We start from the raw sequence: 23,911 nt of genomic DNA, 5'->3' as shown, positions 1-23,911 counted from the left end.
CTGTCTTAATGTGGAGTAGTCCTGAGATACACACTGATCAGCCATAACAGTAACACCACCTCCTTGTTTCTACACTCATTGTCCATTTTATCAGATTACCATATAGGAGCACTGTGTAGTTCTAAAATTACTGACTGTAGTCCATCTGCTGCTCTGCATACTTTGTTAACTCCCTTTTACCCTGTTCTTCAGTGGTCAGGACCACCACAGAGCAGGTATTATTTGAATGGTGGATCATTCTCAGCACTGCAGTGACACTGATTTTCTGTCCACAGGATCAACAGATAAATACTCTGTCGAGCTCACCAACTGATTCTTTGTTCCTCACAATGAGTCACAATGTCATTGGCTGGATTAAATAATTTAGTGAGGGCTTTTTGAGGGCTTAAAGTGGAACCCCACATAAATGTAGATGTGGATCAGACACAGCAGTGCTGCTGGAGTTTTTAAACACCTCATTGTCTCTACTGGGCTGAGAACAGTCCTGTGGGCAGCATCCTGTGACCACTGATGAAGGACTAGAGGATGACCAACACAAACTGTGCAGCAACAGATGAGCTACCATCTCTGACTTTGCATCTACAAGGTGGACCAATAACATAAGAGTGTCTGATAGAGTGGACAGTGTTTAAAAACTCCAGCAGCACGGCTGTGGCTGATCCATTCATAGCAGCACAACACACACTAACACAAAGCAACCACGACAGTATGACAGCAATGCTGAGAATGATCCACACCCCAAATAATACCCCCTATGTGGTGGTCCTGTGGGTGTCCTGACCATTGAAGAACAGGGTAAAAGGGGGCTAACAAACTATTCAGAGAAACAGATGGACTACAGTCTGTAAATGCAGAACTACAAAGTGCACCTGTACGGTGTGTGGAGCTGATAAAATGGACAATGAGTCCAGAGACAAGGTGGTGGTTTTACTGTTGGCTGTAGATGAACACTGTAAATCTGAGGGAGGTATTTTGTCACACATTCTGATTACAGTATGCGAATATAGAATCTGGAACGAATCAAACGGAACGAATTCGCACGGAGCAAAGCTGCGCTGTGAAGTCAGCCAAGCTGAACACACACGCACAGATGCTGCTCGCCTGGTGTGACGCTGTGTGACCACAACGGGGCAGCAGCAGATTCCGACGCTGTTTTTCACCGCCTCTTCTGTTCCGCACAGCTCTCTCTTCCCTTCCTCTGCTAAAGATGGCGGTCCACGGCCCATTTGTGAAAATCCACCCGGTGGTTCTGGCTTCTATTGTTGACTCCTACGAGCGGAGGAACGAAGGAGCCAGCCGCGTGATCGGCACATTATTAGGTGAGGTATTCTATTTCGAGAGAGAATTTAGGGAGAAAGGTGTCTGTTACAGAAAACGGTCTTTGTTCGTCTCCAGCGTGCTGTGCCGGCTAATGCTAGTGCGCATGTCTCCTGATTAGAGAGCGCAAACGGTCCTGACGCAGCGAGCATATGTAGAAATTCAGCGTTACTGTTTTGACATAATAACGAGAAATCCATTTTCCGTCCACAGGAACGATAGATAAACACTCTGTCGAGGTCACCAACTGCTTCTCTGTTCCTCACAATGAGTCAGAAGACGAGGTAAGAATATGTCGTAAGCTGGGATAGGTTTGATAATTTAGCCTTATCCTGTTTGAGGGCTTAAAGGGGAGCCCCACCAATTTCTCAAACAATTCTACATAAATCAGTAAATAAAATGTAAACGAAGTCATCCGGAGTGGTCTGCTGGGAAATGCTCCATTCTAGAAAAATCTCTCACAAAAGGTTATTACATGTGAAGTGGTTATGAATACGCTGCCTGATGTCTCAGACACGTTTTTGTGATATGACTGTTTTGCCATCATCAGCGTTACATATAAAAACTCAATAAACACGAGTAGCTTCATTGGTTGTTTTGGGTAATAAATAAAATGGTTATATTGCTGTAGACATTTTGGTCCCTTGTTCCCATCACCACTACTCTTAAGAAAACCGAGCCTCAAAGTTTTTTTGCAATTAACTATTATTTGTCAAACCACTCTGAACGACTTTGTTTACATCTCAATGACTGAATTAGGCAGAAATAAAAAAAAAAATGCTGCAATTCCCATTCAGTGCTCACCAACCCTGTTCTTGGTAATCAGCCTTCCTTCATAATTCAGTTTCACCATGTTAGATATATGTTGAGACTAATAAGATTTGTTTAATGAGGGTTGAAGGTAAACTTTCCAGCAGGGTTGTTAGATCTCCAGGAGCATGGCTGGTACCCACTGCATTAATTGTAACGTCACCTTTATCTTTGATCCCATTGGGAGGGTGTTGCTTGCATTTCATTGTAGATAGATTTGGTTCCTACGCTCATTTAACGGCAGAAACAGGAAACACAGGAGTGCACACACATGTCCACAGGGCTGTGTTATGACATACGTCACACTAACATGCAAAATAATAATAGCCTTGCTTTAGGTAGTGTCACTTAGGGGTCCTTGAGCCATCAGAAAGGAGTATATACTCCTTAAACTTATTTTAGGAAACCTAGTCAGCAGTCTGAACCAGTTTTTCCTATTCAAATCAACTATTCATCATTTTTCTCTTTGCATGCAAAAAGTGAGCCAAAATAGAATGCAGTTCAGGGCCTTACTGGCCAAATGACCTAAATTTTTCACATTGTGAATTTAGAATAGTTTCTCCTCTCTGCCCTTTTGGGTTTATATTGAGTTGGAATTTTTTTTTTGCTTGCTGTTGTCAAGTTGGTGATCTAATGTTAGCTAACGGATGAAATATAATTGGTTATGACAAGTCATAACTGTAATAGTAGTGATATAAGGGGTCCAATAAACCTGGCCCCCAGGTGTAGTCATATCATATAGAATGGACACCTAATGTTTTCTGACCCAGATGGTTTGATTTAAAATTTAGAAAGTATGTACTTCCAGTAACTATGCGGTTGTTGCATGTGCCAAGTGGTGTAGCTCAGTAGAGCAGGTACAATACTAAACTACGATACTGTGGCATTTAAAGACGGGATCGTAGACATCCTAGTGTACAGTGGTGGTTGATTTGTAAGCTCATTGTTTTCTCCCTTTAAAATATTGTAGGTGGCAGTGGACATGGAGTTTGCAAAGAACATGTACGAACTTCATAAAAAGGTTTCACCCAGCGAAGTCATCATTGGCTGGTAGTTGACATACTCATTTTTCCTAGTTTCAGTAGCTTAATTTGTTCATTCCTCTGTAGTATATTTAAATGTTTTATTGTACGGTTTTGCTTGCATTTTCTGTTTTTGAGAGTGTTACATGCTCTGTCTTACAGGTATGCCACAGGATATGACATCACAGAGCACTCTGTTCTTATCCATGAGTATTACAGTCGGGAAGCTCAGAACCCCATCCACCTCACTGTGGACACGGCACTGCAGAGCAACAAAATGAACATTCGTGCTTATGTCAGGTTAGTCTGCTTGTTCATTTGCTGTCCTGCAGCTGAACTGCAGCATGTCTATATGTCTGACTATTTTTTGCTTCTTGACTTTTGGATGTTTTGCTGATTGAATGTTTGATCTCTCAGTGCACAGATGGGTGTTCCAGGAAAGACTGTTGGCGTGATGTTCACCCCCTTAACAGTAAAATATGTTTACTATGACACAGAGCGCATTGGAGGTTAGTCACTTTTACTTCCTGTACATGCATAGATTTTCAGAGGTTCTCAGTCAGTTCCATTCTAACAACAAACACATGTATGTTAAAGAAGAGCAGCATAACTTTGCTTACTTTGCTCAAATTTTCAGAACATCGTAGGTTTATTTAGGGTTGCTACACATTTAAAAAAGATTGCTCTTCAAGAGTTCTTTATTGAAGAAAATGACTGTATATAGAGCTATTAACACTCAAAGAACCCTTTGCATCATGTAAGTGTTCTTCTGATTATTTAAAGAATGTGCTGTAGATGGTTTTATATAGCAGCTTTTTGAAAAGGGTTCTATATAACACCAAAAAAGGTTCTTCTATTGATACAACCTCTGTAACAACCCTTTTGGTGTTATATAGACTCCTTTTTAAATAGGTGCTGTGTAGAACCATCTAGAGTGCATTCTCCATCAATCTAAAGAACGTTTTCACAATGCAAAGAACCTTTTATCAAGCAAAGGCTGTTTGAATGTTCATAGTTCTATATAGAACCATTTTCTTTATAAAAAATGCACTTATAAACAGGGAGGTTTTAAGTGTGTCTTATGCATTTTATTCCAATTTGTTATTTGATGTTGTGTTTTTTCCAATATTGAGTCCAATCTCATGTACATAATACAGCTGCAAGAACATTCACACTATGCTTATTAGTAAAACCAGCTCAATTTACGAATGAAGTCTGAAGTCAAATACTTTTCATTTGCTGCTGTAAATACTTATGTTTATTATATCCATAGCTTACTGCTTAAAAAAAGATGCATTTTGTTTTTTGGGACTACTTTTCAAAACAACCTTTAAAGATTACACTAAGATCACTTCATTTGTAGCATGTGCATACATCTTGAGTCTTGAATGCTACTTTTGTATGTTAAGTTTCTATAATGCCGTCCTTTTACCACCAGGTGTTTAAGCGTCAGGCACACTTACACCTGTGGCTTGTTAACTAGTTTAGCTTTTTGATCAAGGTGATTAATACTATTGAAGATATTACAAGTGGCTGCTGGAGAATTCTAATTTTCCACTTTAATATAGGTCTACGCTGTAGAACGTTAAATCAGATCAAATCAAATGTATTTGTATAGCGCTTTTTACAGCGGATGTTGTCACAAAGCAGCTTCACAGAATTCCAGAAAAAACAAAGTTTTAACAAGAATGTAAAAAATGTAAACACCCCCTGGCGGGCAAGCCAGGGGCAACAGTGGCAAGGAAAAACTCCCTCAGAACTGAGGCAGGGAGAGGGAATTAGTTTTGTTCTATCCGTTTGTACATAAACAGGGAATCACAGAATGTGGCTAACGACTCCGGCAGATCTGACTATGACAGCTTAACTAACGGGAGAGAACCAGAAGGACACACAGACGCGGCAGCACTCTGAAGCAGTTTGGCATCCCTCCGCTCCACCGTCCACAAACTTGAGTGACCGCGTGCGAGCAGCGGGACGACAGCACCAGCGTCTGTTTACTATAATTCTCTGTGTCCATGGACCCCTGGATCTACTGCCTTTATCAAAGGGGGAATATTACCTACAAAAAGCTAAACTGAAGAAGTGAATTTTCAGCCTTTTTCAGCCTAGTCTTAAAGATTGAGTCTGTGTCTGAGTCCCACACATTTTCTGGAAGATCATTCCAGAGTTTGGGGGCTTTATAAGAAAAAGCTCTTCCCCCAGCTGCAGCCTTATGACTTCTGGGAACTATTAATAAGCAAGCACTCTGGGATCTGAGTAGTTGTGATGGCTCATAATGGGAAATAAGGTCTTGTAAGTACTCAGTAGCCCATGTAGGGCTTTATGTGTCAATAAGAGAATTTTATAATCAATACGGAATTTAACAGGCAGCCAATGAAGTGATGAGAGCACTGGACTGATATGATCAAATTTTCTAGTTTTAGTGCGGATCCTGGCTGCGGCGTTTTGGACTAGTTGAAATTTGCTTAAATTCCTGCTCATACATCCTGACAGTAGCATGTTACAGTAGTCTAGCCTGGAAGTAATAAAGGCATGTACTAGTGTTTCCGCATCACGCAGGGATAGGGCATTTCTTATCTTGCCAATGTTGCGAAGATGTAGTAAAGCTGTCCTAGTGATGCTGCCTATGTGTTGATTGAATGATAAATCTGAATCAATTATGACGCCAAGACTTTTTGCTGCTGAACCAGGTGTAACTGGTAAGTCGGCGAGATTTAAAATTAAATCTGGTAGTTTATTTCTTGCTAATTTTGGACCCAGAAGGAGAAGCTGAACTAATTTGTTGGGCCACAGCTTTTTCTAAAATATTTGATATAAATGGTAAATTAGAAATAGGCCTGTAATTTGACAGTTAACGTTAACCGTTATGCTTATGTATGTCACCTGTATGACGGTGACATACATGGAGCATAATGTGGTAATATAATCTAAACAAAGGATCAAAATTTTACTTAGTTGAAAATGCCCATGTTTTTTTTTTTTTTTTTTGTATACAAGGTTGGTCAAGTATGTAAACTTTAAGGTTTCAAAATGTACATTTGACGTACCAGACCACACGCTCAGTACATGAAAACTAAGCAGCAAAACTGCCCGTTTTGAATTTGCCGTTTACAAACAACTGCCTTTTTAGCTTCAGCACTTTGTTTTACCCATTCACGCTGAAGTTGAGTGTTTCAGCCTTTACCGCTTTTTGAATGAGCAACCGAACAGAGCTTATGTATGCAATCTTGAGGGCACAGTAACAATAACAAACTATAATTTTAAGGAATAATTTTACATTATGTAGTTCTGTTTCTCATCTGTTTTGCCTCCTAGTTGATCTCCTACAAAGGACTCGTGCATCTCCCAGTCGCACCAATGGCTTGACCTCGGACTTGGCTCAGGTGGGAAGTGCAGCAGGACGCATACAGGAAATGCTGACCACAATGCTCTCATACATAGAAGATGTCCTGGTAAGTTTATTATGACTAAAAATTTCTTTAGATTTTGGTTTAATTATTGGACAGTGCTGAGACCCTTTGTCTGTTCACTTACATTTTGTAAACAGCAGTACTGAATTGTTTAATTTATTTGTCATGTGTCATCTGCATCCCCAGTCTGGCAAAGTGACGGCTGATAACAGCGTTGGGCGATACCTAATGGATCTGGTTAACAAAGTCCCCAAAATCACTGCAGAGGACTTTGAGAGCATGCTGAACTCCAACATTAATGTGAGTGATTCAGGTTGTTTGACTAGTTGCCTCTTGTTTGTGCACTTTTGGCATTTTAGTTTTACTTACCTTTTATTATGTTTCTCACAGGACCTACTGATGGTGACATACCTGGCAAATCTCACCCAAGCTCAGATTGCTCTTAATGAAAAACTGGTTGTCCTGTGATTTGGACAAATAAAGACATGTTTATCATTCCAGTAGTACGTGTGTGTGTCAGTTGGCTTTGAAACCAGGTCAGAGATTTGCTGTTTTCACAGGTGGTCTGTGCTTTTCTAGTAGGTGGTGCATAGAGTTCTCTGGAGTCTGGGCTGTGTCATTTAGCCCTAACCAATAATAGCCACTTTAGTTATTTTGGATGGTAAATACTAAAGCTACATGTGTCTATTGTATATGTAATGATGAGAAAGTAGTGGTAAATTGACTTTAGGGGGACTGTTTTGACTTACAGCACCCCACATGTTCCTTTATGCCATGAATGGATAAAAAAAAGTTCAGCCCAAAATTTGATCTCAAAACTATCATAAAACTGTTGAAGGCAATGTGTTAAAGACCATTTCATGTGGTAGCTTTCTGTAAAGGGTTAGTTTTTAGAGGCATTAAATGCTTCAGACTCCTGGTAACCATCTCCACCGCTGTGAAGTAGTTTTCTCTGTAATGTGCCATTTCACATCAAACCACACAGAATGACTTGACCTCTTGACAATTTGAATTATTCAGAAAAGTTTGTGGAATTACTATTTATTGTGAGTTTTCTCACTAAGCAGTCTGAATTGGGCCTAAACATTTTTTTAGCCATTTGTACAGCAAAATTCATAATGTTTATATGATCAGAGTATTCTGGGTTGGAGCTGTTGGCTTAAACTTCTCAGCAGACTCATTAAATTTTGGGACCCTAATCCCAGCAGTGCTGAGAGAGTGGAGCACGAATGCTGGAAACGTGTGTGTGTGTGTGTATATATATATATATATATATATATATATATATATATATATATATATATATATATATATATATATATATATATAAATATAATATGGTAAACCTAAAACTTATTCTTGTTCAAGTTTCATGTACATAAAACCAAGTTTTTGTTAGCAAGCATATTTTCTATGTGTACCTGAAGAGTATATTAAAATCACTACTCTGACAGTGAGAGAGCCAAGAAAAAAATCAACCTTTATTTTGACTGGGAAGTACATTGGGGGCAACCCTCATTTTCAATGTAGCTGAGCAATTACAGAAACCGGAATTGACATGACAAAGAAAATAATATCTATATTGAATCATTTTAAATGAAAAGCAAATGTAAAAATAACACTGAAAAAAGATAAAAATAGATACAAATAAAACTTGAGGTTTAATTGATAAGAAATTAGCAATTAAACCTCAAAAATGCCAGTGGAACTATAAAATGTAATGTTTTTTATGATGCTCGAAGCGTTTATATATATATATATATATATATATATATATATATATATATATATATATATAAACACCCTGACATGTGGTTTGTGTTACTGTTTGTAACACATATTTGAGAGGAAAAAAACGGAGAATGACATCACGCAGCCAGCCTCCGCGTGACGTCACCCGGAAGACAGGGGATCCGAAGATGGCGTCGTTTCGCTGCCGGCGAGACCCGTGCGGTTTCATTTGTCTTATTTTGACATATTTTAGCGTATTTTACGCCGACTACGTGGTTATTCAGTACGTGCTGATCCCCGCCTACTCCGGAAGGTAAGTCTTAGCGCTGGTCTGGTGTGTTAAAAGCAGTGTTGGGCTTCGTGAAGACGGTGAGAGCCGCGTTCATGACGACATCGGTGCGGCAGCACATCCGTTTATTTACTCCGGTTCTGTGAAAGCGGACCGCACTGCAGCATCGGGCTTCACTGGCTTCATTTACCCCTTAATGTACGAACGAACAAACTTCAGCTTGTCGCTAAAGCGCCGCTCCACGACCCCAAACAGCTCTCGCACTGCGCGATACATTGTTTATCGCTACACCTGCCGATATTGGCTGCGATGCAGCTACTAACCTAGCTAGGAGTGGGAATCTCTCGACCTGAGTCGGTTTCGATACAGGATGTAGTTATGAAACTACATTACAGTTATAAAACGATTTCAGCTTGCACAATGATTTTTTACTATATTTGTCAACAGGTGTTGGTTTGTAGAGTCTGAATGTGCATACTTAAAATGTTGGTTCTTTAAGGGTTCTTTAGTAAAGGCAGTGGTTCTGTTTAGAGCTATAAGTTCTAAATAGATTCATTTCGTGCTCAAATGATTCTTTACATGATGAAATGATTCTTCAGGTTGATGGGTGGTTGGTTAGTGTAGTGGGTAACACCTCTGCCTTCTATGCTGTAGACTGGGGTTCAATGCCCACCTGGGTCAGCACCTTACACTATACCAATAAGAGTCCTTGGGCAAGACTCCTAACACCACCTTCGCCTACCTGTGTAAAAAAATATCAAACTGTAAGTCGCTCTGGATAAGAGCGTCAGCCAAATGTAAATATATGGCATAAAAAGTGGCTCTTCTATTGTTACAAGCTTGACATTTTAGCCATAGCCAGGGGCGTTGCCTGGGTATGTAAAGATCCGGGGCTCTGCCCAATTAATTATATATATATATATATATATATATATATATATATATATATATACAATCCCAAATTATTAAACACAATTTGAAAATGAAATAGTTATTAGCTTATCAGGTACATCAGGGCATGTTGAACATACTAACTATAACTATAACTAGCTATAACATAACTAGCTATATAAGTTTTTTTTTCTCAAACCTTCACTACCTAAGCTATCTAGGTTAACTAGCTAGATAGGTTAACTAACTAGGTTAGCTAACTAATTCCGAAGCTGACTAGTGACAAGCTGCATTTTATTAAGCACACAGTGGGTTGATCTGTGTGTTTTGATTCGGAAACGTGTGTTTTTAACCAGCAGTTAACTACCGTTACCTTTCTCCTTGAAAAAACGCCGTATATCCATTTTCTTTCACTGTCAGCTTCCTGCAACCTGCTGCCAAAAATGGCTAGAGCACATGTGCGCTCCCCCACGGGGGTGGGGGTGGGCTCTCCTCCGCGCCCGCAAAACCAGCAAGCTGATTGGCTGTTTCTCCTGAAAGGCGGAACTTTATCCTTGAAGCGGCACTATGATTGGCGTTAAGAGATTTCCTATTCTCACAGCAGCATTGGCCTCCTCATTAATAGTACTGCTGAGCGAAAAGGTTCGGGGCTACTGGATAATCATTCGGGGCTGAAGCCCCGGAAGCCCACCCCAGGCGACGCCCCTGGCCATAGCAGAACCCTTTTTGGTGTTATATAGAACCATTTTCAAAAAGTTGCTTTATAGAACTAAATGCACCACTTTCTCCATTAATCTGATGAACAATTTCACCATGCAAAGAACTGTTTAAGCATGAAACCCATGTTTAGACCCATGGTTCTAAATAAAACCATGGCCTTTACTATAGAACCTTTTGAAGAACCATCTGTTTAAAGTGTGTAGTCGTTTTACAAAACTATGTTTTTGTGTCACATTGTATACAGAATAATTCAGTGTTTATATTAATTATCCATGTTAAGTACACATTAAATGTTTAATAAAAAAAAAACTAAACCTAAAACACACTAAAAGGGGTACACAAAAACAAAAGTCATGTTCATGAGTCTTTTTGAAGTGTATTATTTATTTCACTTATTCATTTATTTCATTTATAGCAGTGCTTAATGTAGAAACTGCTACTTTATACAAGTTATGTTGAGCTTATATAAAATCTGATGATAAAATCTTCACATTATGTGAATCAATTCAGAATCTTTAAAGAGAGAATTTTGATGCCTCAAAGAATGCGCTATTTTTCCCACCCCTAATACCACCCATTTACATTTATGGTATTTGGCAGACACTCTTATCCAGAGCAACTTACAATTTGATTATTTTACACATAGGCCAAGGTAGTGTTAGGAGTCTTGCCCAAGGACTCTTATTGGTATAGTGTAGGGTGCTTGCCCTGGTGGGGGATTGAACCCGAGTCAACAGTGTAGAAGGCAGAGGTGTTAACTACTACACCAACCACCACCACCTCTTTGACAAATAAGTGAACTTTCTGTTTTGAGCGACTGAATCACAATCACAGACGACTTTTTGTGCACTGATCAAGCTGTTCACGTAATTCAACAAATGTTTTACTGAAGTCTTTAAGCATATTACATCAAAGGTTCACCAATATTTTTGTATAACAAGGCTAAGCAATATAATATTAATAAAATGGTATTTTATCTGCCCTGCGATGGACTGGCGACCTGTCCAGGGTGTATCCTGCCTTCCGCCCAATGCCCCCTGCGACCTTGAGGGAGGCTTAGAAAATGTGTGTGTGTGTGTGTGTGTGTGTGTCGTATTTTATCCATATTGTTCAGTCCAGATTAAAATTTGATATTTTCTGAGGCATACAGAGTAGCCTGGTCCATTACTCCAAGTGAAAGTTTTGTTAATTCAATGCAATAATGGCACAGCAACAGCAAAAAAAAAACCTTTCTAAAATGCAGCATGAGTAAATACAACTACTTAAGAGGTAATTCCACTAAATTTTCTAAATTTCTACGTAATAAAATCAGTACGATGTAGGCAAAGTGGTTTGACATGAGGGGAGTTTAAAATCTAGACCTAGTGCCAGATGTGACCTGTAGACAGATTTTAATTGGCCAGTGCCTTCTGTTTAAGACAATGAGTATGTTTTAGTTTTTCCCTTTCACCTGATGGGGCAGCAGTACTGCGGAATTACAGTGTAATACAGTAGACTGTGGTAATGAAGCTAATTGAAGTTTAAGAGCCTTTCTTCTTTGACCAGACCTGCAGCTTAATTTACTGACATTTAGTCAAGACTATTGAGGTGTACCAGACAGTAATTAATTCATTATCTATAGACATGATACAAAGCATGGACAGTACAATACTTAGGAGAGAAGAGGACAGAGAAATGCTTGAAAATGAATATACTTAATACATTAGATGTGTTTTATTGTTACTCCTATTAAACAATTTGAGTACTTGTTATAAGCACTTACTGATCTGAATTGCTCAGAGCAATCCAACAATAAAAGAAGCCTTGTGCGTCTTTTTGCACTGATAGGAAACACGGTGTCACACAGAAAGCTCTGAGCTCTATGCGATAATATTTTTAATACATTTTGAATGATAAATGGGCTCTCGGGTATTTTGACCCGGTACTATTAGGCCTTCTTTGAAAATAGATTGGACACCCCTGTTCTAGAGAAACAGAGTCATAATAGTTAACAGTTGTGGTGAATCATACATGTCTAATGCATCTAAAAGCTACTACAAGTGAATTATTACATAAAATGTTTACGATACATTGACTGATGCTTCAGACATTATGTGTTGATTATTTTGATATGTTTTGTACTAAAAGATTTTTTAAATTCATTCAAAGTGGAAAGATACATGCAGGGCATTGTAAGGCAAAATAGTCCACAAATAAAACTGTTTTTTAAAGTTTTTTTTTTTTTTTAAAGATTTTTTTTTTTACCGTTATCAATATTATATCCAAAACTCAAAAAATACACACTATAGTGCCAAATGTATTCGCTCATCTGCTTTCACATGCATATGAACTTGAGTGACATCCCATTCTTAATCCATAGGGTTTAATATGATGTCAGCCCATCCTTTGCAGCTATAACAGCTTCATCTCTTCTGGGAAGGCTTTCCACAAGGTTTAGGTGTGTTTATGGGAATTTTTGTCCATTCTTCCAGAAGCATATTTGTGAGGTCAGATCCTGATGTTAGAAGAGAAGACCTGCCTCACAGTTTCTCCTCTAATTCATCCCAAAGGTGTTGTATTGGGTTGAGGTTAGGAATCTGTGCAGGCCCTTCAAGTTCTTCCACACCACACTCGCTCATCAATGTCTTTATGGACCTTTGTGCACTGGTGCACTGTCATGTTGGAAAAGGAAGTTGGTAGCATGAAATTGTCCAAAATCTCTTGGTCTGCTGAAGCATTAAGAGTTCCTTTCACTGGAACTAACAATCCCACGGCATAATCCCCCCTCCACCAAACTTTACACTTGGCACAGTGCAGTCAGACAAGTACCGTTCTCCTGGCAACCACCAAACCTAGATTCGTCCATCGGATTGCCAGATGGAGAAGTATGATTCGTCACTCCAGAGAACACATCTATCTCCACTGCTCTTGAGTCCAGTGGTGGCGCTTTACACCACTGCATTCAACGCTTTGCCCTGTGCTTGGTGATGTAATGTTTGGATGCAGCTGCTCGGCCATGGAAACCCATTCCATGAAGCTCTTTACACTGTTCTTAAGCTAATCTGAAGGCCAGATGAAGTATGGAGGTCTATAGTGACTGACTCTGCAGAAAGCTGGGACCTCTGCGCACTATGCGTTTCAGCATCTGCTGACCTCACTCTGTCATTTTACTTGGCCTACCACGTGGCTGAGTTGCTGTCGTTCCCAGTCACCTCCACTTTATAATACCACTGACAGTTGACTGTGGAATATTTAGTAGTGAGGAAATTTCATAACTGGACTTGTTGCACAGGTGGCGTCCTATCACAGTACCATGCTGGAATTCACTGAGCTCCTGAGAGTTACCCATTGTTTCACAATGTTTTTAAAAGCAGTCTGCGTGCCTAGGTGCTTGGTTTTATGCACCTGTGGCCATGGAAGTGATTGAAACACCTGAATTCTGTGATTTGGATGGGTGAGTGAACACATTTGGCAATATAGTGGACGCGTAGGTTCATTAGTTGTTAAATAAAATTGAGTTATTTGTGTTGGTTCTCGTCAGTTCCTGTCACCACCACTGTAAAGAAATCTCAGTTAGTATGTTTCTTCTACAGTGCTCCATTTCTCATTAAACTAGTATGAATGACTTTGTTTACATCTCAATGACTGAGTCAGTGTCAAAAGTCAGAGTGTTACTAATTGCAAAGCGCTATAGATGATGTCACAAATGTAACGTAATGAAATTATGCACAAAAAGGGAACTAGCACTTTCTTTGTTAATGACCTGAGGACCCGAGTAAGAAGTAGATTACTTTTCTAATGAATATATTTGAGTGAAATTTTTAAAAGTTTTGTCATTTGAAAATACATTTGAAGTACAACTGTAACTTTTCACATTTTGCTTTAAACCCTTTTTCATCTTTTTTGTCAACAGTGTATGGTGCACTCTTCATGGATCAATATTTAATATTATATTGTTACTGCTTCTGGCATGTCATTCAAAAGCAGTCTTCTCTGACCCAGGTGAGTGTGCGTAAGCCATAGCAAAGTTTTTTGTATCATAGAATGTTTTATTCTGCTGAAATAAGATTATAAGATTAGAATCTTTGACACTACTCTGACAAGATCCTGGAAGCATCCTACTTCATCACATTCAGGAATTAACCAGATTAAACCAGTCAGGAAGACCACTGAAGCCAAAGAAAGGAAAATCATCTTAGTTTTCTGCTGTTCGTTCTCAGAACACATAGCTCTTTACTTGTCATCACTTTCCATTTTAACTTCTTATGTGAGTTTAGCAGGATCTGATATTTTACATATCGCTGCTGTTGGAAGAAAACCTTGTATCTCCAAAATAGTAATTTTATAGGAGAAGGAAAAAACATACTTCACTTTCAATGTAAGTCAATGGAACCAGAATTTTTCTAATGTCATTTTGCGTAATTTCCTTTAGGCCACTCATCACAAAATTTACAAATAATGTAAAGAGTAACAGATACTTTAAAATTATGTCAAAAACTGAAAAATGCCAAAAATGGAGATACAAGGTTTTCTTCCGACAGCAACAATATATTCGACTATGCAATTTTGAGGACAAGTGGGTTAACCTTGCAGTATTTTGGGTTGTCTGATTGTACGTTCTATGCTATATGTAAGACAGGGCTTGAATCTTAAATGGCTCCCTGCTCTCTATGCAGTGCATGACACTGATCAGTAAGGCTTTTGCAGTAAAATGGTGCACTCAGTGTCCAACAGGGAGACATTCAGCCTATGGCTAAATCCTAGTTATATCTATTGGACATTTAATACACAGTTTGAATTTAGAAGCTAGGATAGTCCTAATCTCTTATTGGGCTTGGGATGTCATTATGCAGTGTCTTATGGTTAATCTGCCATTTTGGAAGGGTTATTCAATCGTTGAGGTTGGTTCCTACCTGCTTTGCTTGATTTCCTTGATTGTAATGGTAACTGAGGTGAAAACAGATACCTAACATTTGTCTGTTAATCTTAAGACTTTAGATTTTACGCACTTTCAGTGTAAACTTTAAGTAATGTTTGGTTTTAATATATACAGTATAGTGCCATCAGTTCACACCAAATGTTGTGAACATTTCACTGTAGTTCACCTTTCAGCCAGTGTTGGCGTAAAATTTGTGAATAAAAGAGGAGGAAGCATTTAGATAATTACTCCAGAGTTTGTATGGATCCACACTGTCAGTAAAGCAAATTTTATGCTTATAACATTGTTTGTTGTTCCTCTGGATTTGGTTAAGATACACCGAAATACATGTGTGTATTTGTTCATGTAAACAAGCAAACTAACCATGCCAATACAATGGAACAACCCCGCAATGCTATGTTGATTCCCAAGCCCTACATTGATCTGTACCTGTGGCACAACATATTAATGTACCTTTTCATGTGATGATTTAAAAAAGAAAAAAAGTACTGTAACAAAGCATAGAGCAATGCAAAGCCAGAAAATAGATTGATGTTTTTGTTTTGTTTCTATGTACATTTGCATATATGAGTTAAGCATTGTGTGTTTTGCAGGTATGGTGCCTCTCCCTGAGACAGCCATCGACTTTTCAGACCTGAGGTCTCAATCCAACCGTATGAATGACAGGGTGAGCTTATATGTCACACGATATTTCTTCAGCTTTTGTTCATATATCTTTTTGTACAGCCTTTGTTTAAGACTATTTTGTCAAATAGTCAGTTTACACCATGGTTTACTTATAAAAATGAATAAAAAAATTGCCTGTCAGAGGGCATGAGCTATTTTTTTTTCCTTAGCTTGATTTTTTACTACCTTGTGATTATTATCCATTATCTCTGTTATTATCTCTTAATAAATACCTCAAGATGTTTGTCTTGCCATAATTATCTCAAATATCTCAATGTAATTATTTTAAGATTATTTTCTCAGGGTGATTTCAGAATAATTATCTCAAGATTTATTGAGAAAACTTCAGAGTATTCCCCACTCTGCCCTGTAGATGGCACCAATATGCCATTCCAGCTGCATTCTATTCACTGTTATCTCCCCAAGCCCATTGTCCATTTTTCATGAATGCTGAGTTGTTGTGCATTTGTGATTGGATTTATTTTAATGGAAGCTGACCTGTATATAGCACTTTGAACTCTGTCTCAAATGCAAAGATATTGCTTCAGTGCTCATCAGCAGTTTTAACCAGAATGAACTCCAAACACTAGGGGCTGGTATCAGATGAACAATGCTCCCCAAACAGTGTATTGCTGCTGTTCAGATTGGGTGTAATGCCCTTACATTTTCTTGGGGAAAAAATCTTCAGATGAATATCCCAAGAAAATTGTCTAGAGATAATTAAATAGAGAAACTATTTTTGAGACAAGTCTTTTCAGAAAAAAAATCTCAAAATAATTAACTTGAGAAAACTATTGAGAAAAATATTAAGAAACTGAGGCTAATGTAACTAACTAAGTTACAAAGTAATTAAAACTACTCTACACCAATAAGCACTATGGAGATTGCATGCAGGCTTCTCAAACAGCATCTGCTTGTTAAGTAAAACAGACTTATATGGTTTCTGACCCTGTGTGACATCGCTGTCTACTAAAATAGAAGTTTGTTGCATAGCTAAAACTAGTAATCACAGCCACCTTGATATCTGAGTGTTTTATACATAAAAATGTCATACAGTGTCAGAAGTAAGTCTTTTTGTGATCAAGGCTGTTTGAGCTGGGAGGATTTAGGAATGCATTTTTGCATAGCTCTATTTGATGAAATATAGACTTCCATTGCTACATTTGCTTTGGAACTTCAGAGCAAAACTAAAGAATTACACATGGCTAATTGACTACTACTACTAGTTATGGTAGGGTGTATAATTGGCTTTAACTTGACTGTGTTTAAGTTGTGTTTAAGTTTAGGGTTTGCTTTTAGGGTTTGAGATGCAGACTTCTAATTATCTGCTGTGTTAGCAGGGCTGCGAGGGCTGGACCGTATGTAGTCGCTGTGAAACATATCGGCCCCCCCGTGCACATCACTGCCGAGTGTGTCAGCGTTGCATCAGACGCATGGACCACCACTGCCCATGGTCAGTCTCCTGGATTCACTCTCTGTGGTTATCTCCACATGATTGTTCAGTATCCACGCTTACATCTTTGTTATTTTCTTATCTTTCTAAAATGTTAACTTGCCTGTGTTGTGTGTGTCACTAATTATTAGGATTAATAACTGTGTTGGGGAGCTCAACCAGAAATATTTCATCCAGTTCCTCTTCTATACTGGTGAGTGGAAAGAACCTGCTGAATGGGTCCGAATTGTGATCAGCTTAAATAATTCAGATCAGATGATTATGTAATAATTGGACAGGTCTTCTGTTAAATGTTAGTTTACATTACTTCAGTAGATCTACATGATACTACATCTGACTACTCCTGACTACTAGCTAAGGCAGCATAACATTCAGAATGTGCTCTTTAAAGCACTGCTCCACAGTTAGTTCCAACCTCATAGTGTAATTGGTTGACAGGCATTGCGTGACTTCCAGAATCTTTCAATATTGCTGTTTTTAAGTATCACTTCCATCTTATATTGGCATCTGTTGCAACACGTTAAGTTTAATTGTGCCACATTAATCAGTTTGGCTTTAAAAAAATAACTTTTTTATCTTATTCTGATGTTGATAATGCAAAAACTACTGATCAGAACATTTATTAATATTATTATTATTATTCAGTGTATTTGAATCTAATAAAACAAGTCAAGTTCATGAAATGGTCTAAACGCAGGTATTGCTGCTAAGCTATCTAATGTAAATAAACTTTTTTGTTGATCGATATTTGTGTGTTCAGTGTCATCATCAAGCTAATAATAAATGTCAATTATGAAACTGGTATAATCAGAATATACACAAGCATTACACTATTTGATCATGGTAATGGAAATAAATTATTGTCAGGCCACAGTTTAACATGCTTTTAAATTGAAAGTGCTGGGTATGGGCTCCTGAGTGGCGCAACCGTCTAAGCATTGGCCCTATCAGGAGATTGCGAGTTTGATCCCTGGTGATGCTACAGCCATCTGTAGCCGGGAGTCCCAGAGAGCACAATTGGCCTCGCTCTCTGTGGGTGGGTAGGATGGCCCCCCTTCTCCTCCCATCACTCAACACGATACTAGTCAGTGCAGGTGTCTGTTAGCTGACGTAACAGACACGCGGTTGGCGTTTTCCCCCAAGTGCGTTTGGCTGTCCTGTGACGTCGCTTGAGCAGCAGTTCAAAAAGAAGTGGTCGTTGGTTTCACAGGTCTTGGAGGAAGCCTGTGCTAGCCTTCACCCTCCTAGTGTTGGTAGTATTGTGTGATTGGGGGAGTCCTAACTAGTGGGTGGAATTGGAAACGACTAAATTCGGGAGAAAAAGAAAGAAAGTGCTGGGTATTGCAGAGACTGTAAAGGATTTGTGGATTCTGAGGAGCTAAAGTTATGTCCAATATAGCTACTACACTCTTAGCAATGAGTAGCACTACTCTTGAAAACTGATGCAGTCTTGTCCTCTTTCTCATCCTCTCTTGTCCTATCTCTCCCTCTCTTTCTCTCGAGGCATGGCCAGTCTGTACTCCATGGCACTAGTGGTGTCTGCATGGGTGTGGAGGATACGGAGTGAAAGAGAAGGGGATGGAGAAAAGGAAGGAGATGAATCTCCCAGCAAGCATCTCATAGTGTAAGTGTGAAAATGTGAAGAGCAGAATGATTCATGTTGATGCACTGAAATAAAAATTCCTGGCCAAAAGAGAAACCAAAATTTAAGATACATCTGGCTAAAAGAAAGGCCAAAACAAAAAAACAAAAGAAAGTTTATTTGGTTTTTATTTGCTTATTTGATAATAAAGAATGCTTATTTACTGATAACAAAAATACTATTATTATTGAAAAAACCTGCTTTCAGTAGGAAAATAATGAACTGTTCTTGGGCATCAAGTTCCCTCTTGATACTCGACATGTACAGAGATTATAAATTGCAAATCGTCAAATTTTTACGATAGAAATAGCTCCATGTGCCTGACATTTTCCCCACTGTTGATCTGCTACTGCTCAAACTGTTTGAACATGTTTTTTCTGGAAAACAAAGCAAAACTGTGTACTATTCTTAATTTTCATTAGCATTCAAATACCAAGTGTTGTCATCCTATTTAGTGTTAATTTTTTTTTGCCCAAAATATTTTCAATTTTTCACTTTCAGTTGAAAACCTTTTTTTTCCACTTTTGACCATTTTTGGCAGATTCAGTGGCAGAAATTTCAATGCTTCACTAATAATAATTGTAAAATGTAATAAATTCAAATACAGTTAATGAATAATTTTATTTCTGTTTTTTAAGCTTGATGCTACTGTAGAGAATAAAAAAGCTAAAAACATTTGTAAAAAAACCACTACAGAACTGATGATATATACAGCAACATTTCTATATAACTTTTATATTGTTCTGCATCTGTTGTTTCTTCTCTGTGACAGGGCACACTACATCATTCTGTTAGTGGAGTCCATTCTGTTTGGTGTTTTCGTCTTGGTGATATTTTATGACCAGGTTCGTATATAACTTGATGGAAAGCACACACCTGCAATACAGCAGTTTACTTTGGAAACGACAAAAGCAATGACTGAACACAAACACTGTCTTGTTCCCCCTCCAGCTGGTGTCTATCATAACAGATGAGACACCCATTGAGCAGATGAAGAACAGACTGATGAAGGACAGACCTAGCAGTGGACAGCTGACACACACCACACACACACGAAAGCCCAAAATTGCACTGCTTCGTGAAGTGTTTGGACGAGGTGAGTGTCTGTGGTCAACTATATTTTTCTGGGAAATTACTGATATTGACATTTTTTGCTATTTTATACATAATAATTACTTATACAGTGTGGATTTAAATATTAAAAATGTATTTTTAGATGTTTAATTCAATATTTCAAGAACTATATGAACAAGATGTGAGGAAAGTGATAAGTAATTTGAGCTACTGTTATTGTCTGTTCCTGTTCATTTTTTGTCAAGTTATCTGAATCAAGTTTTGGCTTCACTTTTAAATACAATGAATTCTGCATTTAATTATATTATAATATAGAATTCACTGCTGTGGATGCAGTGCTGTGGGTCCATTCATTATCTTGGATGCATGTAACATTTATATATTTTTATTTACAACTTGGTAGAGTCCTACTAATTGCTTGAAATCTAGGAAGTTATACAAGACTAACCTATTAGAATTACTTTATATGCTTTATACACCAAATTGGTTTTATATTGTTGTGAAAATATTGTAAACATTCAAAGCACAATTCCAAACTTTTGAACAATGCCTACACTCATTGGCTATTTTATCAGAAAAGCCAACAATAGTTCTGACTTTAGCCCATCTGTTGCTGCACAATTTTCCATCCACACTCTATACCAGGGATGTCCAATCTTATCCCTAAAGGGTCACTTTGGCTGCAGGTTTTCATTCCAACAAAGCAGGACCACACATTGATCAGTTGTTTGAAGGCTGAGCCATTGATTAAACAAGTGGAAACACGTGTGCTCCTGTGTGTTTGGAATGAAAACTTAGAGCCACAATGGGCCTTTTAAGTGATACTTATTAGTCCCACAAACGGGGAAATTTCACCTCCGCATTTAACCCATCCTTGAAGTGAAACCACACACACACTAGTGAGCACACTTTCCTGGAGCAGTGGGCAGCCCTATCCACAGCACCCAGGGAGCAGTTGAGGGTTAGGTGTCTTGCTCAAGGGCACCTCAGTCATGTACTGTCAGCGCTGGGGATTGAACTAGCTACCTTCCAGTCACAGGGCCAGTTCCTTGACCTCCGACCTACAATTGGACAACCCTACGCTACACTGTCTGTCAGTACAACAGTGGGTCCATCATAGGACCACCGCTAGCTAAATATATATATAGATCATTCTCAACACAGCAGTGACACTGACATCGTAGTGAGATTTTGTGTGTGTTGCGCTGGTGTCAGTGGTCCCCACAAGGCCGCTGTTGGCTGGAATCTTTTGTTTGGTGGACTGTTCTGAATCCAGTACTGACGCTGAGATGTGTTCAAACTTTAGCAAGACTGCTGTGCCTGATACGCTCATACCAAGCTACACTACCATGCCAGCACCATTAAGTTGTCACCCAAATAATGTGTAGTTGGTGGTGCATCTGTGGTGGTCTCTCCATTGTTGGATAGAGCCGAGGGTGGCTGATTTACCTGTGCAGCAACAGGCTACACTCAGTGATTGTAAACCTTAAAAAGTGTAGCTAGATAGTAGGCATTTCTGATAAAAATGGCCAGTGAGTGAAGATTCAAGGCAGGTGTAAGTCACAAACTGTCAACTCGGTCTAGGTGTTTGTTAAATCTCTCCTGTGCTTGCAGGCTCTGTGCTGTGTTGGCTGTTTCCGCTCCACTCCTCTCCTCCTTCTGCTGGAGGAATAAGTTACTCAGCTGTACCTGACTATGATGTCTAGACCTGACCATCATTACAGTGTTACATTACGGTTCAGGTGATGGACAGCTGACTGTGTTAATGAGCTCCAGCAAATTGTTACAATGAAGAAGGACAGAGGAGCTTATGAAGGCTGATGTATCTTGAATTCTGGAACTTATCATAATCTGTGTACACGCCACGTATTCACACAGTGTGCTGAAGTGGTAAGCAGGAAATGTTGTTTGTGACTTTTTTCTTTCTTTGAGTGTTTCTGCTAACTTGTCTCATTGGGATAGTATTGGCTTGTTTTTGCATTATTAATGCACTAATTAGCCATTAAAAATACATTGTTTTATATGAATAACAGCTTACCTGGTTAAGGAGTAAGCTAAACCAAACTGGCCAGTTATGCACATAGTAGGATGCCTTAGTCACAGTGAAGTCATCTGCCACAATGAGGTCTGGACTTGACGCAGTTTCAGTGTGGAATCGAGTGGATTGGTTCTGATATCTGACATAAATGAAAAAGCCAGTATCTCATGTTCCTGTGTTTTACCTGATTTTGCTACACAGAAATGACTACCTTAAGATATGCATTGCTTCCCCAAATACAAAGCAGGCATATCTAGTTAGAAGGTAAATGCTGCTAGGTAAAAGAGCATGAGAACCGTAAGTATAGATGATAGTGTGTTTTCATACTTCCACAGAGTAAGCTGTAATCATGCACTGAAATGCAGTATAATTGCAGTTGACTGCACAATCAACTTTAGAGTAGTCAGTCCTAACTGTGCAGTCACTGAATTGATGTGCAATACTTACAACTATGTGCACTCTGTGCTGGTCCTGGGGGCCTGTGGTACATTTGGCAGTTCCTGTTGGGCCTTTAACACTAACTTGCTGAAGGCTTCATACAGTTAGGCACATACAAACATACACATACAGGGTGACATATTGTCTGAGTTACATTGAAGTGGTGTATTTTTTTTCTTCTTTTTTTCCTCCTCATGAACATATCATTGTTATTTATTCATACATTTTCATTTTGTGATTTTTTTTTTTTTGTAGTAGTTTTTTGGGTTTTCTGAATGCATAGACTTTATATTATATATCATAACTGTAGATAAAATATGTATTTTATAAACATACATTGCAGAGAAAATGTTGCAATATTTCCAGGGTACAGGCTTCATTTCAGTTTTCTTTTTTATTTGTACTGAATATGTTTTGCTGCTTGTTGATAACTTGAGGGATGTGTGTACATAGCTAATAATGTCTGATGATGATGTTTACATTGATATTTATTGTAATTTCTCTGTGAAACTGTCTAAATGCTGCTCTGACTTGTGAAGTAAAAGACATCTTTTAACATGACTGTATTTTGTTTCTTTGAACGTTGAATGTTTTATTCCTATCAACAATGGTAGTAAAATCAGGCTCAGCAAAAAATAAACCAATAAATAAATAATTAAATAAAATTTAAAAACTCAGCTAATAGTTAAGGTATTCTGTGTGAATAAAGATTGTATTACCCGCTTTATCATGAACAGATTCAAAATGCTAAAATATTAAAAAATTAATTAATCTTAAGGAATGACTCAATTTAATCATGAGCAAAGGGAACATGAAAGACTTATTTCAAACTTTTTCTGAAGAAACAACCTTAACCTGTTCATTGTAAGAGAATGATTACAAGCCATTTTTACTTTTTACATTATGACAAATCTATACATGAAAGGGTCAAAACAACATGAAAACACTTTTTAACAATAAGCAAATAAATAATATAACTGAGGATACAGCATCAATTCATGTATTTATTCAAAAGTTAAAATTCATAAAGATATTCACTTATCAACAGATCAAGGAAATAAGGAACTGATTTCTCACTAAATTTCAGTTCAGTTCAGATGTCTACAAAAGTGGAAGTGAGCCACTAAGTCAGGACATATGAATCATTTCCAAGTAAAACTCACCCGCCAGTTTTACAGCTAGATCTTTTTTAGCTGACAAATGTCAAAAATAACATTCTAATGGATCTTTTATTAACAGCACGCTTGTGTTTTCTGATTAAAACATTTCCACCAGCTTGTTGAATGTCATAACATGAGGGAGGACTGCTGCAATGTGCTAAATGACAATATAAATATTTTTTTAATAAATGTTTTTAACTTAGAAAATAACATACATTACACTATTACACTACACAATAAACAAGCTGAAACTAATATTAAGTGATTTTGAATTTGTGACTTTTAAGAAAATACAAATAAACTGTTGAGTGAATAATCCTGGCATATAATGG

At 38.2% G+C, this 23,911-nt stretch overlaps 2 protein-coding genes across 2 annotated transcripts; both read left to right on the top strand.

Moving 5' to 3' along the window:
• The first annotated feature begins 1,158 nt into the window (after window positions 1-1,158).
• Window positions 1,159-7,062, top strand: eif3f (eukaryotic translation initiation factor 3, subunit F). The gene is made up of 8 exons (XM_017717742.2): window positions 1,159-1,319; window positions 1,531-1,601; window positions 3,098-3,177; window positions 3,312-3,449; window positions 3,567-3,658; window positions 6,465-6,601; window positions 6,746-6,859; window positions 6,950-7,062. The coding sequence occupies exons 1-8, from the start codon at window positions 1,208-1,210 to the stop codon at window positions 7,025-7,027; spliced, it is 822 nt and encodes a 273-aa protein (XP_017573231.1). The 5' UTR covers window positions 1,159-1,207; the 3' UTR covers window positions 7,028-7,062.
• Window positions 7,063-8,468: 1,406 nt separating this feature from the next.
• zgc:77880 (zf-DHHC domain-containing protein) lies at window positions 8,469-22,980 on the top strand. The gene is made up of 9 exons (XM_017717741.2): window positions 8,469-8,603; window positions 14,083-14,171; window positions 15,702-15,775; window positions 17,115-17,227; window positions 17,359-17,420; window positions 18,731-18,851; window positions 19,642-19,714; window positions 19,821-19,965; window positions 21,558-22,980. The coding sequence occupies exons 1-9, from the start codon at window positions 8,479-8,481 to the stop codon at window positions 21,647-21,649; spliced, it is 894 nt and encodes a 297-aa protein (XP_017573230.1). The 5' UTR covers window positions 8,469-8,478; the 3' UTR covers window positions 21,650-22,980.
• The last annotated feature ends 931 nt before the right edge of the window (window positions 22,981-23,911 follow it).

Source organism: Pygocentrus nattereri, chromosome 12, assembly GCF_015220715.1.
Source record: "Pygocentrus nattereri isolate fPygNat1 chromosome 12, fPygNat1.pri, whole genome shotgun sequence".
Taxonomy (NCBI): domain Eukaryota; kingdom Metazoa; phylum Chordata; class Actinopteri; order Characiformes; family Serrasalmidae; genus Pygocentrus; species Pygocentrus nattereri.
The sequence above is the reverse complement of the archived record's forward strand: the minus strand, read 5'-3'. Positions and strand labels throughout refer to the sequence as shown.

Excerpts from the sequence above, each read along its gene's own strand:
- eif3f (XM_017717742.2), top strand. The coding sequence starts at position 1,208 with ATGGCGGTCCACGGCCCATTTGTGAAAATCCACCCGGTGGTTCTGGCT. Across the intron at positions 3,178-3,311 it reads AGCGAAGTCATCATTGGCTG|GTATGCCACAGGATATGACA; the intron begins GTAGTTGACATA and ends TCTGTCTTACAG. Across the intron at positions 3,659-6,464 it reads TGACACAGAGCGCATTGGAG|TTGATCTCCTACAAAGGACT; the intron begins GTTAGTCACTTT and ends TTTGCCTCCTAG.
- zgc:77880 (XM_017717741.2), top strand. The coding sequence starts at position 8,479 with ATGGCGTCGTTTCGCTGCCGGCGAGACCCGTGCGGTTTCATTTGTCTT. Across the intron at positions 15,776-17,114 it reads CCAACCGTATGAATGACAGG|GGCTGCGAGGGCTGGACCGT; the intron begins GTGAGCTTATAT and ends CTGTGTTAGCAG. Across the intron at positions 17,421-18,730 it reads CCAGTTCCTCTTCTATACTG|GCATGGCCAGTCTGTACTCC; the intron begins GTGAGTGGAAAG and ends CTTTCTCTCGAG.